We start from the raw sequence: 18,488 nt of genomic DNA on the forward strand, positions 1-18,488 counted from the left end.
TTACGCAACTATGCATCTTGTACTTCAAATGAAGGGATTAACCTTCAAGATTCCTATTCCAAATTGGATATGATAAGTATATTTAGTTTCCACATTTGCTCAATTAAGCTCTAAATCCAAACAAATGTCATGTGTTTGTTTAAATGTATCTTGTGAGGCTAGGAATACCATATAGACTTCTCTAATCATAAAAAAATATATCCCTTGGAATTTCTTAGCACCCAGCAATTATATAAAGTGGCACAGAAAATCTCTCAGATATTGGTCAATCATAGTGTGTCATTTGCAAAAGTGTATACTCTTGGTCAGGGGTGCAACTTTGGTTTTAGAAGGAGGGGGGGAAAAAAAGTTCTACCCCTGCTCTTGGTGCCTGTTTCCCAGACACAGATTAAGCTCAATGGATAATCTCCATTAAGAACGCTTTTTAGTCCTTTTCAATCCTTAGGCTTAATATGTGTCTAGGAGACGGGCCGTTGAGGTACTCAGGTATATATCATCACAGCGTGTGTAGCAATGTCTGTGCAGGCACTCAAAAAACAAACAATGAAAGTGAATGACAAGAGGAATAATTTGTGTTGGACCCAACGAATGGTTGGACCACTGTTTGTAGGAAAGAAACACAGCTAAGTGTCGTGTTGCAGACATTATTTGGTTCTGGGTGCTGAGATACTTCTTCATCTGCAGGGGGCAGGCAATAAAGTCCTACATAGAGAGGAGGGAGACAGATGATGGAGTGGCATGTCAAGCAAGAGCAGGGGAGCAGACACAGTGTCACGATCGTCATAAGAACTGGACCAAGGTGCAGCGTACGTAGCGTTCCACATCTTTATTATAAAGTGAAACTTCAGCAAATACAAAACAATAAATTAAATGTTCTGGAGTGCTCACAGGCAACTACACAAAAACAAAACAAGATCCCACAAAACACAGTGGGGAAATGGCTGCCTAAATATGATCCCCAATCAGAGACAATGATAAACAGCTGCCTCAAGAAAGCATGAAAAACATTAGCATTTAAGATTACCTTGGCTGAAATGATTAGTCAAAGGCCTTTTCTTTGGCCCAAGGGATTATTTGACAGACTTTCAGATGTTCAATACCAGCTGATGCTTTCATTTTTTAATAGACTGTTTTTAATTCTTATTCTTCAAGTTGACATAATTCCCTATTTGACAGGGATCCCATCTTACTGGCAATAGCCAAGAGATACACCTACTGTATATGGGCGGTTATACAAAAGTATGAGTGTAACTATCTCATCTAGCAATGGTTGTCTGCTTTTTTTGTTCTAGCTGGGATGGTATGTGATGAATTAGAGGCAGTGAGCTGGTAGCAGTGAACTAGTGTAAGATAATAAATGTGGAGCAGTTAACCAAGCCTATGGGAATTCATAGTGCTAGCCCAGAATCCAAATGGATGTGCTCCATTTCACCATTGTTTCAGTTGATTCCAGGCAATGCAGTGCCAGGTGCCTTTTATAAGTGATGGAAAAAAGAAGCAAGAAAGACCTCATAGAGACAACATTCTCATGTTGTGTCAATTCTTTATTATGCATCATCACCAACATGCAAAATCACTGATATGAACTAGCTCGAAAATCATACTACATATATTTCACACATTTATGATTTAAAATTGGCTTGCACCACTTCTTTTAAAGTGACTGGGTAACATTTTACACACACTAAGCTCAGGTATCAAGAGTGTGACTGTGAGCGTCTTTGAGTGTATGTTTGAGAGAGATTTGTGTGTGGGTGAGCAGAAAAATGCTAATCATTTGGTCAGAACATTTAAATGACAAAGCAACTTCAAAATCTATGGTAAGACAGTAGATATTGATTCTGAAACATGGTAAACAAACAATGTTCTCTGTTCTTGCAAATGTAAACCTTTGAATCTGAAGTGCTATGAACAATGTTTTCCATTCTATTGTTCTTTTAGGTATTGTACTTCCTACTCCAATTTCATGTCTGTCATCACATCTTTAAATCTCAAGCAGGTATTAATAAAATAAACTCAACTATAACTCTTCATCAACATATAGCTAGCTATTAGTTAACTAAATCCCTCAATTGACAATATCACTTTCCAGCATCAGATTTATCATAGGTTCAGCTTGTTCTTCCTATACGGTCTAATTATCTTAGTATCACCTACAGGCTCAATACACCAGGTGGAATTCAATTAAATATGCAATACAGAAGATGCAAATAACATTGTCCTTCTGCCACAAAGTTCTTACCTAATATAGCTAGTACTATTAACTACTAGGCAATATTTATGGGTGAAATAAACAATGTGATTTTGACAGTGATGAACATTTGCATTTTAACAGTGGCTGAAACAATGTTAGCTACATGTTGCATTGAAGGTTTGTCTGTACCCCATCCAAAGGTGAGCTAGGCTAATCAGCTAAGGCAGTGCACACAATATGAGATATGTCAAAAGAAATACATTCTCTGACAAGCCACTCTTTCAATTGGTTAAAAGCAAAGATAAAAGGTCAAACAACACATACAAAAGCCAAACAACACCAGCAGTTAAAAATCCTTGGACTGGTAGGCCAACCTGGTCATAGCGGTCAGACATACTATAGCTAACCTCTAGGTTATAGACAGTTGTGCCTCAGTTTACACATACACCAGGTTAATATTTGGATTCAAAAGCAATCTCACTGAAACACAACGGCCTGGTTTGTCCACCATACACCTACAACATATACTTGCACAATTCTTCAACAGCTCTTACCTAAACATAATATGATTAAAAATCAACAAATAATTCCCAATAAAGTTACTTGATTTTATGGCACCGGTGGTATAATAAACAGCTCTGCTGTTATATGATCTCTCCATATCGGTTCACAGTATTCACTTAAATATGCTGTTGGTTTTAAAAATAGATCTTTACATAATATAACTATGTATTCTATTGTTGGATTTAGCAGTGTCATAACTTTGATCCTTCCTTCCTGTCACTTCTTCTTCAGCTTGATTTGGAGACCATGCATGCGCGTGGACCATCATCTCCTCATAAGCCTCTCTGTGCCTTCTCTTCTCATCCATCTTCCAGTGTTTTTCTACTTTTGTTGCTTTGCATATTGTTTACCTGTTCAGAGGATAGGAAGTTAAATACTCTGCCCATCTGAGTTGGCATATAATGTAGTGAGAAACAATATATTTCAAATTGTGAGAAGATGTAGAAGACCACAGAGAAATTAATTAGGCTACTTACCACAAAACTGGTTCAACATGGTCATTGCTGCAAAGTCACCTGTATGGCACCAGGAACATAGCCAAGACGAAGAGAGAAGATTTCAAAGAATAATATAAGGAATATGTTTTGTAATGCACTACTTCCCCTCATTTTAAATATATTTAACCATAGCTCACCATACGGGTTTTCTCTTGCTCCTGTCTGTGTTTTAGTAGTTCCTCCATCTTCAGCTCATCCTCCAGCACCTGAACCAGGTCGTTCTCATAGCACTCCTCCTCAACTCCACCAGTGTTCCTGCCACCAACACTATGGACGTAAATCCAACATTACCATACTGCAATCTACTGTATATGATTGTGCAGCCTTTATAGATTCATAGATTCCTAGATCTGCACCAGTGCTTGACGTGGACTGAAATAGGGGTGCCGGTACTATTTATATTCAGATGCAGGAACTCCTCAATACTTTTGAGCTAATATTCTATATGAGGTGCAAGAACTCAGTTCCGGTGAGCTCCTGCCCAAGTCAAGTACTGATCTGCATACTGCATCAAAGTGTAGACCTTACCGTGAAATGCTTACTTACAAGCCCTTAACTAACAGTGCAGTTCAAGAAGAGTTAAGAAAATATTTACCAAATAAACTAAAGTAAAAAAATTACAATAATAAAAAGTAACACAATAACATAACAATAACGAGGCTATATACAGGGGGTACCGGTACCGAGTCAGTGTGCGAGGGTACAGGTTAGTTGAGGTAATTTGTACATGTAGGCAGGGGTGAAGTGACCATGCATAGATAATAAACAGCGAGTAGCAGCAGTGTACAAAACAAATTAAGTGGGGTGGGGGTCAATGTAATAGTCCGGTGGACATTTGAGAAACTGTTCAGCAGTCTTATGGCTTCGGGGTAGAAGCTGTTAAGGAGCCTTTTGGTCCTAGACATGGCGCTCCGGTACCGCTTGCCGTGTGGTAGCAGAGAAAACAGTCTATGACTTGGGCGACTGGAGTCTCTGACAATTTCATGGACTTTCCTCTGACACCTCCTATTATATAGGTCCTGGATTGCAGGAAGCTTGGCCTCTGAAGCGCCTTACAGTCTGACGCCAAGCAGTTGCCATACCAGGTGGTGATGCAACCGGTCAAGATGCTCTCGATAGTGCAGCTGTAGAACGTTTTGAGGATCTGGGGACCCATGCCAAATCTGTTCAGTCTCCATAGGAGGAAAAGGTTTTGTCGTGCCCTCTTCACGACTGTCTTGGTGTGCTTGGACCATGATAGTTCGTTGGTGATGTGGACACCAAGGAAAGTGAAACTTTCGAACCACTCTACTACAGCCCCATCGATGTTAATGGAGGCCTGTTCGGCCTGCCTTTTCCTGTAGTCCACGATCAGCTACTTTGTCTTGCTCACATTGAGCGAGAGGTTGTTGTCCTGGCACCACACTGCCAGCTCTCTGACCTCCTCCCTATAGGCTGCCTCATCATTGTCGGTGTTCAGGCCTACCACTTTTGTGTCGTCAGCAAACTTAATGATGGTGTTGGAGTCGTGTTTGGCCACGCAGTTGTGGGTGAACAGGGAGTACAGGAGGGGACTAAGTACACACCCCTTAGGGGCCCCCGTGTTGAGGATCAGCGTGGCAAACATGTTGTTACCTACTGGGGGCGGCAGTGCCCTTACCAACTGGGGGCAGCACGGAAGCAAGTCCAGGATCCAGTTGCAGAGGGAGGCGTTTAGTCCCAGGGTCTTTAGCTTAGTGATGAGCTTCGTGGGCACTGTGGTGTTGAACGCTGAGCTGTAGTCAATGAACAGCATTCTCACAGAGGTGTTCCTTTTGTCCAGGTGGGAAAGGACAGTGTGGAGTGCGATTGAGATTGCGTCATCTGTGGATCTGTTGGGGGGGTATGCGGATTTGAGTCGGTCTAGGGTATGCGGGAGGATGCTGTTGATGTGAGCCATGACCAGCCTTTCAAAGAACTTCATGGCTACCGAAGTGAGTGCTACGGGGCGGTAATCATTTAGGCAGGTTACCTTCACTTCCTTGGGCACAGGGACTATGGTGGTCTGCTTGAAACATGTAGGTATTACAGACTCAGTCAGGGAGAGGTTGAAAATGTCAGTGAAGACAGTTGCCAGTTGGTCCGCGCATGCTTTGAGTACACGTCCTGGTAATCCATCTGGCCCCTCAGCTTTGTGAATGTTGACCTGTTTAAAGGTCTTGCTCACATCGACTACTGAGAGCGTTATCACACAGTCATCCAGAACAGCTAGTGCTCTCATGCATGCTTCAGTGTTATTTGCCTCAAAGTGAGCATAAAAGTGATTTAGCTCATTTGGTAGGCTCGCGTCACTGGGCAGCTCGTGTTTGGGTTTCCCTTTGTAGTCTGTAATAGTTTTCAAGCCCTGCCACATCCGACGAGCGTCAGAGCCGGTGTAGTAGGATTCAATTTTAATCCTGTATTGATGCTTTGCTTGTTTGATGTTTCGTCTGAGGGCATAGCGGGATTTCTTATAAGCGTCCGGATTAGTGTCCCACTACTTGAAAGCGGCAGCTCTAGCCTTTAGCTCGATGCGGATGTTGCCTGTAATCCATGGCTTCTGGTTGGGATATGTACGTACGGTCACTGTGGGGACGACGTCGTCAATGCACTTATTGATGAAGCCGATGACTGAGGTGGTGTACTCCTCAATGCCATTGGATGAAACCCGGAACATATTCCAGTCTGTGCTAGCAAAACAGTCCTGTAGCGTAGCATCAGCGTCATCTGACCACTTCCGTATTGAGTCACTAGTATTTCCTGCTTTAGTTTTTGCTTGTAAGCAGGTAGATAGAATTATGGTAAGATTTACCAAATGGAGGGCAGGGGAGAGCTTAGTATGCATCTCTGTGTGTGGAGTAAAGGTGGTCTAGAGTTTATTTTCCTCTGGTTGCATGTCACATGCTGGTAAAAATGTGGTAAAACTGATTTAAGTTTGCCTGCATTAAAGTCCCCAGCCACTAGGAGCGCCCCTTCTGGGTGAGCATTTTCTTGTTTGCTTATGGACTTATAGAGTTGGTTGAGTGCGGTCTTAGTGCCAGCATCGGTCTGTGGTGGTAAATAGACGGCTACAAATAATATAGATGAGAACTTTCTTGGTAGATAGTGTGGTCTACAGCTTATCATAAGGTACTCTACCTCAGGCGAGCAATACCTCGAGACTTCTTTAATATTAGACATCGCGCACCAGCTGTTATTGACAAAAAGACACATACCCCCACCCCTCGTCTTACCAGACGTAGATTTTCTGTTCTGCTGGTGCATGGAAAATCCCGCCAGCTCTATATTATTCGTGTCGTTGTTCCGCCACGACTCGGTGAAACATAAGATATTACACTTCTTAATTTCCCGTTGGTAGGATAATCACAATTATAGGTCATCAATTTTATTTTCCCATGATAGCATGTTAGCAAGTAGAATGGATGGCAGCGGGAGTATACTCGCTCGCCTACGGATTCTCAGAAGGCAGCCCGATCTGCGTCCTCTTTTACGCAAATGACCGGGATCTGGGCCTGTTCCCGGGAGAGCAGTATATCGTTCTCGTCGGACTAGTTAAAGGAAAAAGCTTCTTCCAGTTCGTGGTGAGAAATCGCTGTTCTGATGTCCAGAAGTTATTTTCGGTCATAAGAGACAGTAGCTGCAACAGTATGTACAAAATAAGTAAAAAAAATAAGTTGTAAACAATGCAAAAAAACTAAGAAAATAGCACAATTGGTTAGGAGCATGTAAAACGTCAGCCATCCTCTTTGGCGACATCTATATAATGGCATACTGTATTTACCGTGGTTTAGTGGTCATCTGTGCTAGAAGATCGGAAGTGGGAGAGGAGACCAGTTCCATGTTGCTCTCTGTCTCACTTCCACCCTCTGAGGGAGACAACACAGTGTTAAAATATTGCAAGGATGAGCAAAGTATACTTTCCAAAGTCTGATAGAAACAGTGAGATTATAGTATCACCTGAATTGAGCTCTTTAACCAATGAAGACATGGTGTTGGTGATGGAGTCAGCAGCAACAAGAAGGTCATTTCTCAAGTTTCTCCTGGGGCCTGGAGATAGAACAGAGCCTCTGTGAAGACTGCGGCTCTCCAGAACCAGAGTAGGCCAATCCACTCTCATCTGTAAAGTTGTGTATGTGTGAATACATGCACGTGTGTATTACCCTGAGCGAAGGCCTCCTGCACGTCTCCTCCCACACCCATGAGTGAGTCCTGAGGGGTGTGAGTGGGTGTGGTGCCGGCAGACTCTGACTGGGTTGGCATGGGGATGGGCCGGCTGACTGCGTGGCTGGGGGATGAGCGGGGGGAGCCAGGCCCTTGAGTCTGAAACCGGAAGTAGGGGTTTTAGTGTGATTATAGGTGTCCCTTCCTGTCACTGTTTCAGTAGTAGTAGCAGTAGCAGTAGCAGTAGTAGTAGTAGTACACCAATGCAGTAAACAACCAGTGATTATCTTGATCAACATTGATCTATCTGATGTTGGTGGAGCTATTTTTATACTGAATGATTCCGTTATGAATCTCTATAGGTCTGTATGGGGAAATTAAAGTGGGGATTGTAGTTTTGGTCAAGAAAAACTCAAGGTCCTACTCATCATCACTGCTTAAAACCTCCAAGAATTGTATGTTATCATTCCCATATGTCAATTACAATGCTATAAGACCCAGTAATGGAGCAAAAAATCCTCAAGTTCAGACCAGCTGAGTGCTGAAAGTTATGTTAAGTTATGCATATAAAAAAATATTTTAAAAAATACATCCATAATTGTTGAGCAACAAACATTGCACACATGCCATAATGAATTGTAAGTTCATTTAGTAGCACTTTTCATTAAATCAAAATGATCTAAATATTTAACATGCTGTTAGTTCAACTGACTGCTGTATTTCCAATGAGAGCTGATCATATATTGTCAGCAAAACCACAAACAAACACAATATAATCACATTAATTTGTCCCCAAGTCTCTTCACATCTCTTTGAAAGAAGCATTAGTTATTTTTAGGTTTTACAGACAGACTTACAGCTTGCTTCCTTTCCTCCTCCTGTTAAGAAAAAATGTTATTCATTTACCGTCCCAAAAAACACACAATAGCATAATCATTCAATGAAGACAATTTCTTTCACATGTAAAAACCTATTGGGATGTTCTGCCTAGCCCTAAAGCAAGTCTGATGCTAGCATGCTAATGCCAGGTGGGGCTAACTGGAATTGCATTGATCCTTTCAGTTGAGTAATTAGATTGATAGCCTTACCACTTAAGCCAGTAGAGTAAGCAGTTTATGTCAGAATTCTTAAACCCCTTCTCTATCCATTATTGTTGTGACTGACACTCCGGCTGAATATTATCCTATATACTGTTTTATTATGTGAAAGTGATGTTGGTTGTATATTGTCAGTGGTCATAATCCTATGATCAAAACACTGTCCTTGGGTAGACAGACCAGAAGGTCTGTTAAATCGTATATCTCGATATCTTAACATGGAAAAAACTGGGGAACACAAAGTCATTTTTGATAAAGACAGAGTTATGGGCTATGGTCAGAGGATGAGAAGGGAAGACCTGTCAAGACCAGAGCAACACCTCAGGATTTACTAACACCAGGGAAGTTCCTTAGTGAAAGTTGAAGAAGTGCGCCCTCTAGTGGTCAAATAATGAAATGTGCGTTCCATTTCTCTCCTCCCCAGTCCTTCTAGGATTTAGCTGGAGGGATATTTGTGAGCAAAAATGCGTGATTTTGCAGCGGCAATTCTGATATTTAGCATGGTAATATGCAATGATTTTGTCCAATTTGTCGCAAAAAATGCGCTGACGAGGGAACGTTTGTTGACGTCTGATGATGAATGAAACTGTATGGCATGCATAGTGGGTTTCTTCCTCACCTTCAGCAGCAGCATCAGCTGCTCCAGCTGTACCATGAGTTCCCTGCGACTCTCCTGCAGAGCAGACATCCTCTGCTCCAGCTCATCTTTGCGTTGCCTGGTTGAGGAAAAACAACCATAAAATATATATATATATATATATATATATATATATATATATATATATATATATATATATATATATAAAAACAGCATGGAGCAAGTCTCGAACCCTCGACACAACATGACCAAAAGTATGTGGACACCTGCTCGTCGAACATCTCATTCCAAAATCATGGGCATTAACATGGAGTTGGTCCCCTCTTTGCTGCAATAACAGCCTCCACTCTTCTGGGAAGGCTTTTCACTAGATGTTGAACATTGCTCCGGGGACATGCTTCCATTCAGCCACAAGAACATTAGTGAGGTCTGGCACTGATGTTGGGTGATTAGTCCTGGCTTGCAGTCAGCGTTCCAATTCATCCGAAAGCTGTTCGATGGGGTTGAGGTCAGGGCTCTCTGCAGGCCAGTCAAGTTCTTCCACACCGATCTCAACAAACCGTTTCTAAATGGACCTCGCTTTGTGCACGGGGGCATTGTCATGCAGAAACAGGAAAGGGCCTTCCCCAAACTGGTGCCACAAAGTTGGAAGCACAGAATCGTCTAGCATGTCATTGTATGCTTTAGCGTTAAGATTTCCCTTCACTGGAACTAAGGGGCCTAGCCCGAACCATGAAAAACAGCTGCAGACTATTATTCCTCCTCCACCAAACTTTACAGTTGGCACTATGTATTTGGGGCAGGTAGCGTTCTCCTGGCATCTGCCAAACCCAGATTTGTCTGTCTGACTGCCAAGTTTAATTCATCACTCCAGAGAACGCACTGCTCCAGAGTCCAATGGCGGTGAGCTTTACACAACTCCAGCCAACGCTTTGTGCATGGTGATCATAGGCTTGTGTGCGGCTGCTCGGCCACGGAAACCCATTTCATGAAGCTTCCGACAAACATTTATTGTGGTGTTGTTGCTTCCAGAGGCAGTTTGGAACTCGGTAGTGAGTGTTGCAACCGAGGACAGGTGATTTTTACGCGCTACGTACTTCAGCACTCGGTGGTCCCGTTCTGTGAGCTTGTTTGGCTTACCACTTCGCGGCTATGCCATTTTTTCTCCTAGACATTTCCACTTCACAATAACAGCACTTACAGTGACCAGGGCAGCTGTAGCAGGGCAGACATTTGATGAACTGACTTGTTGGAAAGGTGGCATCCTATGACGGTGCCACGTTGAAAGTCACTGAGCTCTTCAGTAAGGCCATTCTAACTGTTAATGTTTGATTGCATGGCTGTGTGTTTGATTTTATACACCTGTGTCAGCAACGGGTATGACTGAAATAGCCAAAATCACTCATTTGAAGGGGTGTCCACATACTTTTGTATATATAGTGTATATAAACACCAGCAAAAAATTAGAGACGGCCCTTTTTCAGGACCCTGTCTTGCAAAGATAATTAGTAAAAATCCAAATAACTTCACAGATCTTCATTGTAAATGGTTTCAACACTGTTTCCCATGCTTGTTCGATGAACCATAAGCAATTATTGAACGTGCGCCTGTGGAACGGTCGTTAAGACACTAACAGGTTACAGACAGTAGGCAATTAAGGTCAAAGTTATGAACAGGTAGGACACTAAAGAGGCCTTTCTACTGACTGAAAAACAGCAAAAGAAAGATGCCCAGGGTCCCTGCTCATCTGCGTGAACGTGCCTTAGGCATGCTACAAGGAGGTATGAAGGCAATAAATTACAATGTCGGTACTGTGAGACGCCTAAGACAGCGCTACAGGGAGACAGGACGGACAGCTGATCGTCCTTGCAGTGGCAGACCACGTGTAACAACACCTGCACAGGATTGGTACATCCGAACATTACACCTGCGGGACAGGTACAGGATGGCAACAACAACTGCCCGAGTTACACCAGAAACAGACAATCCCTCCATCAGTGCTCAGACTGTCCGCATTAGGCTGAGAGAGGCTGGACTGAGGGCTTGTAGGCCTGATGTAAGGCAGGTCCTCACCAGACATCACCGGCAACAACGTCGCCTATGGGCACAAACCCACTGTCGCTGGACCAGACAGGACTGGCAAAAAGTGCTCTTCACTGAAGAGTCGCAGTTTTGTCTCACCAGGGGTGATGGTCGGATTTGCGTTTATCGTTGAAGGAATGAGCGTTACACCGAGGCCTGTACTCTGGAGTGGGGTCAATTTGGAGGTGGAGGGTCCGTCATGGTCTGGGGGCGGTGTGTCACAGCATCATCGGACTGAGCTTGTTGTCATTGCAGGCAATCTCAACACTGTGCGTTACTGGGAAGACATCCTCCTCCTTCATGTGGTACCCTTCCTGCACGCTCATCCTGACATGACCCTCCAGCATGACAATGCCACCCTTGGTTCTCTATGGTGTTTAGGTCAGAGCGTGACTAGGGGGGTGTTCTAGTCATTGTATTTCTATGTTGGTGAGTTGTATGGTTCCCAATTAGAGGCAGCTGGTAATCGTTGCCTCTAATTGGGGATCATATTTAGGTAGCCTTTTTCCCACCTGTGTTTTGTGGGATATTGTTTTGTTTAGTGCATTTGTGTGCTACGAACGGCACGTTCAAGTTGGTCTTTGTTGTTTTGTTAAGTTTCACTTTAAAATAAAATATGTGGAACTATACACACGCTGCGCCTTGGTCCATCTCTCATCACGTCCGTGAAACATGTCTGTGGAACTTGTTCACTTTATGGTCTCAGTTGTTGAATCTTGTTATGTTCATACAAATATGGACACGTTAAGTTTGCTGAAAAGAAACGCAGTTGACAGTGACAGGACGTTTCTTTTTTTGTTGAGTTTATATGCACACACATTTAAATGTCCATTTACATGGGCAGGAATTATTTTTTTTAAAGAAACTTGATTTGGGTCTACCTGAGAAGACGTAGCTCGGCCAGCAGAGTGGGGTTCTGTTGGGCGGTGCCCGTTGGCGGCTGGGAGGCCTGCTCGTGCTGCACTCGCAGGCGCTGAATCTCCTGCAAGATCTCTCTGTGATACACACACGTACACACATACCCGTTGAAGCTAGTATATCACATATGTAAACTTTCTGAAGTATACTGAACAAAAATATAAACGCAACATGTAAAGTGTTGGTCCCATGTTTCATGAGCTGAAATAAAAGATCCCAAAATTTTCCATACGCACAAAAAGCTTAATTACCTCAAATGTTGTGCACAAATTTGCTTATATCCCTGTTAGTGAACAATTCTCGTTTGCCAATATAATCCATCCACCTGACAGGTGTGGCATATCAAGAACCTGATTAAACAGCATGATCATTACACAGGTGCACCTTGTGGTGGGGACAATAAAAGGACACTAAAATGTGCAGTTTTGTCACACAACACAATGCCACAGATGTCTCAGGTTTTGAGGGAGTGTGCAATTGGCATGCTGACTGCAGGAATGTCCACCAGAACTGTTGCCAGATAATTTATCATAAGCTGCCGAAACTGAGGAGTATTTCTGTCTGTAATAAAGCCCTTTTGTGAGCAAAAATTCTGATTGTCTGCGCCTGGCTCCCCAGTGGGTGGGCTTGGCTCCTAAGTGGATGGGTCTATGCCCTCCCAAGCCCACCCATGGCTGCACCCCTGCCCAGTCATGTGAAATCCATAGAATAGTGCCTAATTTATTTATTTAAATTGACTGATTTCCTTCAATGAACTATAACTCAGTAAAATCGTTGAATGTTGCATTTATATTTTTGTTCAGTATAGTTTTGTTTTGTGCAATTCAGACGGTGTGTTTTGGCTTACAGGTGGGGCCTAGGGACAGCAGGTAACCTAGCGGTTAGAGTGTTGGGCCAGTAACTAAAAGGTTGCTTGTTTGAGTCCTCTAGCTGACAAGGTGAAAAATCTGTTGATGTGCCCTTGAGCAAGGCACTTAACCCTAATTGTTCCAGGGTCGCTGTTGATAATGGCTGACCCTGGCCGTGAACCACTCTTAGGGGGAGTTGGGATATGCAAAAAAACGATTTCCAGGTCACACATGCATATAATATACAAACTTGTACATGTGTGAAATAGGACATTTCCTAAGCACTCACCAAATTATTATTATTAACAGCTAGCTTGACTACATTAAGTCTACCACAACCACATCAAGTAATTTGACTTGCTGTCCATTTTTTCTGGTACTACCATGAAAACAGGGCTACACTAGGGTTGGGAAGTATACCGTATATACCGTATTCCTCAGTATTTTGAAATGCTCATGGTATGACTTTCAATACCGCAGAAAAAATGTGTTGTTTGTTTTTGAATACATTTTGAAATGTGTACTTTTTAAATAAATACCTGCAGTCAACTTGTGCATTAATAGATGAAGCAAATCGCATTTTTCATTTCACCTGTTAGATAATGTTTTATCATGAAGCTTACCGGTAGTTCACCAAAACAGCTGTTGAGCCAGTCACGTGTGGTTGTTAACAAAGAAGCAAAACAGAGTCATATTCCTCTGCAGCGCAAGTTAGTGAGGTGATCAAGTTAAACTTCTATGAAATTGACTAATGTTTGCCAGCTATATATCTTATCACTATTAAGTTACCAAATACCTATTTTGGTTTTCTAACTTGCTAGCCAAGTGGCTAATGTTACCTTGCAAGATCAAGCTTCTTAAATCTTGGTAATAGTAGAGACAATCCCCTCCTAGCTTGACATCCCTGCCATCTTATATTTGTGTTGTGTGTGCAGCAAACTGTGAGTAAGTAGCCTTTTGAGAATCTTGAATAACTTTATGAGCTCGTTAGCATTTACCTAGCATCCACTATATACTTTGTACTTGTTAGCATCTGGTTAGCTTTTTGGTAACTGAATTCTTGGGGGCTTTGTTTCCCCATGCGCCCGGCCCGCCACAGGAGTCGCTAGAGAACGATGGGGACAAGGACATCCTGGCCGGCCAAACCCACCCCTAACCCGGACGACGCTTGGCCAATTGTGCGTCGCCTCATGTGTTTCCCAGTCATGGCCGCCTGCGACACAGAACGGTATCAAACCAGGATCTGTGGTGATGCAGTGCCTTAGACCGCTGCACCACTCAGGAGGCCCCTTGGGGGCTTTTTTTAACATTTGAAAAACAAATAACACCCCATGTTGCATCACCGGTAATACCGTATACCCGGGATGGCACAGGCACGGTATGAACGTGTATAATCGTGTAACCGACAATTATGGACAACAACTGTGAAAAAACAACAACGTCACAATCGTAATAATACATTCATTTTAAAAGAAGGGGAGTTCAACTTTATATTCAAGTAGGTATAGTTTACCCAATAGCAGTTTAATTTGTACAAGTGGGTAAAGTTTGGTGCAGTTCTGCTCATTTTACGAGCGGAACGGCACGGTCGGGAAGATAAGCTCGATTTCCAAAAGTTCTAAGCGGTCAAAACCATTCATCAAAGCTGTGTTGTTGCATTTATTAGTGTCGTAGCTAATTTTGAAAGATGCATTACAAGTTCAAAACACTTTTCAACAAAAATTACAATTATGATAATAACCGTGGGTATTTGCATGACAATTGACTGTTACCCACAATTCCATAATCATCACAGCCCTACTACAGCCTATTAGAATAACTTGTGATCACAGCACATTGAGTAGAACATTAAGTAAGCTATCACCATTCTTGTAATTTGGCACGATTGTCAGGGTTGGAAAAAAAAGAGGCGAACAGAGAGAGAAAAGCGAATTCAGAGGGAATCCATCCCTGACCTGTTTTTGCTCTCCAGCTCGGCAATAAGCTGCCTTTGCTGCTTGTTGGCGTCCAGAGAGAAAGAGATGTCGTTGGAGACCCTCTGCTGCTGGGCTTGTTGCTGTAAAACACAGACACATGACATTATCATGACATTACCATAACACACAGGGACACATGACATTATCTACTGTACTGAGGTTAACCCTGCTGATGTTATTTCCTTATTCAATGCTACTCATAAACCACTACATATGCTTAGGGGCACAAGTTTTTCCTGACTGGGTGACCTGACTCAGGGCCCACGCTCAACTTTTATCTTCAGAGACAGGCAATTGGAACAAATGTGTATTTGTGTTGTGCACATAAAGATGTCAGGTTGCTATTCATGGTATTTTCTCCCTCTATGCCCTCAGATAGCATGTGTCTCACCGCGGCTGCTGCGTCAGAGGCCAGTCTAGCAGCGTAGCGGGCGATGAGACTGTGCTCTTCATCCTGGTGGTTACTGCTCTCCAGCAAACTGTTTACAGGTGGAGAGAGGAGAGGAGACAGAGTCACACTTCCACCTACATATTTACTGCAGCCAAATATAAAAAGTAGTTCTGTACTTACTTACATTACTGTATATACATTGGGAAAGAATATTTCATGGGAATTTCCTCATGGAAATTATAATTGGAACAGTGTATCTGTATGATTGTTTAGTTAAGTATAATGCACAGTATTTACATGCAAACACTGGTAGTTTGTTTGTCAATTGGTGATGCTATTTAGGGACAAATCATAGCCATTTTGCCAAAGCCTTAAAGCAGCTAGATACCAATGCGCGCGCGCACACACACACACACACACACACACGTACTATACGCACTAAAGAACAACATTAAGCTTATACAAATGCTAAGGAAGGTAACATGCAGTTGAAACTGGAAGTATTTCTCATCTGCAGAAAGATCTCAAAGATGATACTACTACACAGAGTCAAGAGAGGCGGAGGCAGCAGGAGAGAGGAACAGCAAGGACTAAAGCAGATGATTCCTAGAATCTTAGCACCCTTACAAAATAGTCCATTTGGATGGATACTTCATTAAACGGTCAGCAGCTTCCACTGGATAATTTTGTTAAGGTCTGAGTTTCCTTTCAGAGAAAAGGAACAATTCCAATACTGTAGAAAACGTTGAGATCTTTTGTACAGCATTTATTGCAACTCATGAACACGCACTAAAGTCCAAGAATCGAAATCCAATCAAACTATTTAAATGTAACGGTCCAAGTTGTTTTAATAGAGGACAAACAAAGGAAAAACAGCAAATTCTAAGCTGTCATCATAAGCATTAAAATGACAATTCTAGAGCAGTAAACTAGATCTTTACTATGTGAAGAACAAAACAAATGTAACTTTCTACAGCCCTGTAACAACTTCATGAGCAAGATAATGTTGATTTAGCCTTCAAAAATGATTGCTAAGTAGCACAGCAGCTGGCAAAAGCATTATGGTGGATGAAAAAAAGTGTTACATTTTGTAATGGCTTAGCTACATTACTGTATGTCTGCTGTTAAAAGACAAGTCAATGGTTTGTGAATAGACATTCTCCGTGAGTAGTGTATGCAGTATTAAGGCTTGTAGCTCCAATTAATAAAGGGAGAGCCGTGCCAGGGGTGGTGTAAATACAATGTGAATACAGTGCATTTCAGAAAGTATTCAAACCCTTTGACTTTTACACATTTTGTCGTTACAGCCTGAATTTAAAATGTATTACATTTAGATATTGTGTCACTGGCCAACACACAATACCCCATAATGTCAAAGTGGAATTATGTTTTTATAATTTTTTACGAATTAATTAAAAATGAAAAGCTGTTTTCAGTCAATAAGTATTCAACCCCTTTATTATAGCATGCCTAAATAAGTTCAGGAGTAAAACTTTGCTTAACAAGTCACATAATAAGTTGCATAGACTTTGTGTGCAATAATAGTGTTTCAAATTACTATATATTTTTGGGGGTTTACTTTTACCCCTTTTTCGTGATATCCATTTGGTATTTACAGTCTTGTCCCATCGCTAGCGGCCAAGGTCAGCTTGCAGGCGCCCGGCCCACCACAAGGAGTCACTAGACCGTGATGGGACATGGAAATCCCGGCCAGCCAAACCCTCCCCTAACCCCCCTTTTTCCTCCAAACATAACAATGGTCATTATGGCCAAACAGTTCTATTTTTGTTTCATCCGACCAGAAGACATTTCTCCAAAAAGTACAATCTTTGTCCCCATGTGCAGTTGCAAACCGTAGTCTGGCTTTTTTTATGGCGGTTTTGGAGCAGTGGTTTCTTCCTTACTGAGCGGCCTTTCAGGTTATGTCGATATAGGATTCGTTTCACTGTGGATATAGATACTTTGTACCTGTTTCCTCCAGCATCTTCACAAGGTCCTTTGCTGTTGTTCTGGGATTGAGTTGCACTTTTCGCACCAAAGTACGTTGATCTCTAGGAGACAGAACGCGTCTCCTTCCTGAGCGGTATGACGGCTGCGTGGTCCCATGGTGTTTATACTTGTGTAGTATTGTTTGTACAGATGAACTTGGTACCTTCAGGCATTTGGAAATTGCTCCCAAGGATGAACCAATTTGAAGGTCGGTCTTGAAATACATCCGTAGGTACACCGCTAATTGACTCAAATGATGTCAATTAGCCTATCAGAAGCTCCTAAAGCCATGACATAATTTTCTGGAATTTCCCCAAGCTGTTTAAAGGCACAGTCAACTTAGTGTATGTCAACTTCTGACCCACTGGAATTGTGATACAGTGAATTATAAGTGAAATAATCTGTCTGTAAACAGTTGTTGGAAAAATTACTTGTGTCATGCATACAGTAGATGTCCTAACCGACTTGCCGAAACTATAGTTTGTTAACAAGAAATGTGTGGAGTGGTTGAAAAACGAGTTTTAATGACTCCAACCTAAGTGTATGTAAACTTCCGACTTCAACTGTAGTTTAGTCTTAAATTGGCTTGAAATTCTATGGCAAAACTTGAAAATGGCTACCTAGCAATGATCAAAAAACAACTTGACAGTGCTTGAACAATTCTAAAAAGAATAATGTGCAAATATTGTACAATCCAGGTGTGCAAAGCTCTTAGAGACTTACTCAGAAAGACTCACAGCTGCAATTGCTGCCAAAGGTGATTCTAACATGTATTGACTCAGAGGTGTGAATACTTATGTAAATTAGATATTTCTGTAATTCATTTTCAAAACATTTGCTAAAATGTCTTACATTTTTTTTCTTACTTTGTCATTATGCGACATTGTGTGTAGATGGGCGAGAGAGAAAAAATATTTGATCCATGTTGAATTCAGGCTATAACGCAACAAAATGTGGAATAAGTGAAGGGGTAAGAATATTTTCTGAAGGCACTGTAGCTAGTAGTTTCCACTGTTACTTTACAGACAGAGGAATCCAGACTAACCATGACGTGGGGTTGTGTTGTAGGAGATTCACATACAGCCCAATGAGAACATGTTCATCAGCCAGTCTATCGGCCACATCAAGACTGTAGTTTAACCTGGAACAGTGTAGGGTTTCACAACACAAACACAA

At 42.1% G+C, this 18,488-nt stretch overlaps 1 protein-coding gene across 15 annotated transcripts in view; it reads right to left on the reverse strand.

The window, feature by feature from the left end:
- Positions 1-1,512: 1,512 nt before the first annotated feature.
- The window catches only part of dtna (dystrobrevin, alpha), a 36,854-nt gene continuing 19,878 nt past the window's right edge, over positions 1,513-18,488 (reverse strand). For 6 of the 15 annotated variants that reach the window (XM_029725393.1, XM_029725397.1, XM_029725391.1 and 3 more), the window contains 12 exons: positions 18,358-18,453; positions 15,324-15,411; positions 14,912-15,012; positions 12,072-12,185; positions 9,130-9,226; positions 8,271-8,291; positions 7,413-7,572; positions 7,210-7,299; positions 7,034-7,118; positions 3,393-3,522; positions 3,235-3,273; positions 1,513-3,108 (listed from right to left, as the gene is read on the reverse strand). In XM_029725393.1, coding sequence (XP_029581253.1) covers positions 3,256-3,273; positions 3,393-3,522; positions 7,034-7,118; positions 7,210-7,299; positions 7,413-7,572; positions 8,271-8,291; positions 9,130-9,226; positions 12,072-12,185; positions 14,912-15,012; positions 15,324-15,411; positions 18,358-18,453 — 1,000 coding nt within the window. In that variant the 3' untranslated portion in view covers positions 1,513-3,108; positions 3,235-3,255. The remainder of the gene's footprint in view (positions 3,109-3,234; positions 3,274-3,392; positions 3,523-7,033; positions 7,119-7,209; positions 7,300-7,412; positions 7,573-8,270; positions 8,292-9,129; positions 9,227-12,071; positions 12,186-14,911; positions 15,013-15,323; positions 15,412-18,357; positions 18,454-18,488) is intronic. The other 9 variants (XM_029725401.1, XM_029725399.1, XM_029725400.1 and 6 more) reach the window with 3 other exon arrangements.

The sequence above is a fragment of the Salmo trutta genome, chromosome 31, assembly GCF_901001165.1.
Source record: "Salmo trutta chromosome 31, fSalTru1.1, whole genome shotgun sequence".
Classification (NCBI taxonomy): domain Eukaryota; kingdom Metazoa; phylum Chordata; class Actinopteri; order Salmoniformes; family Salmonidae; genus Salmo; species Salmo trutta.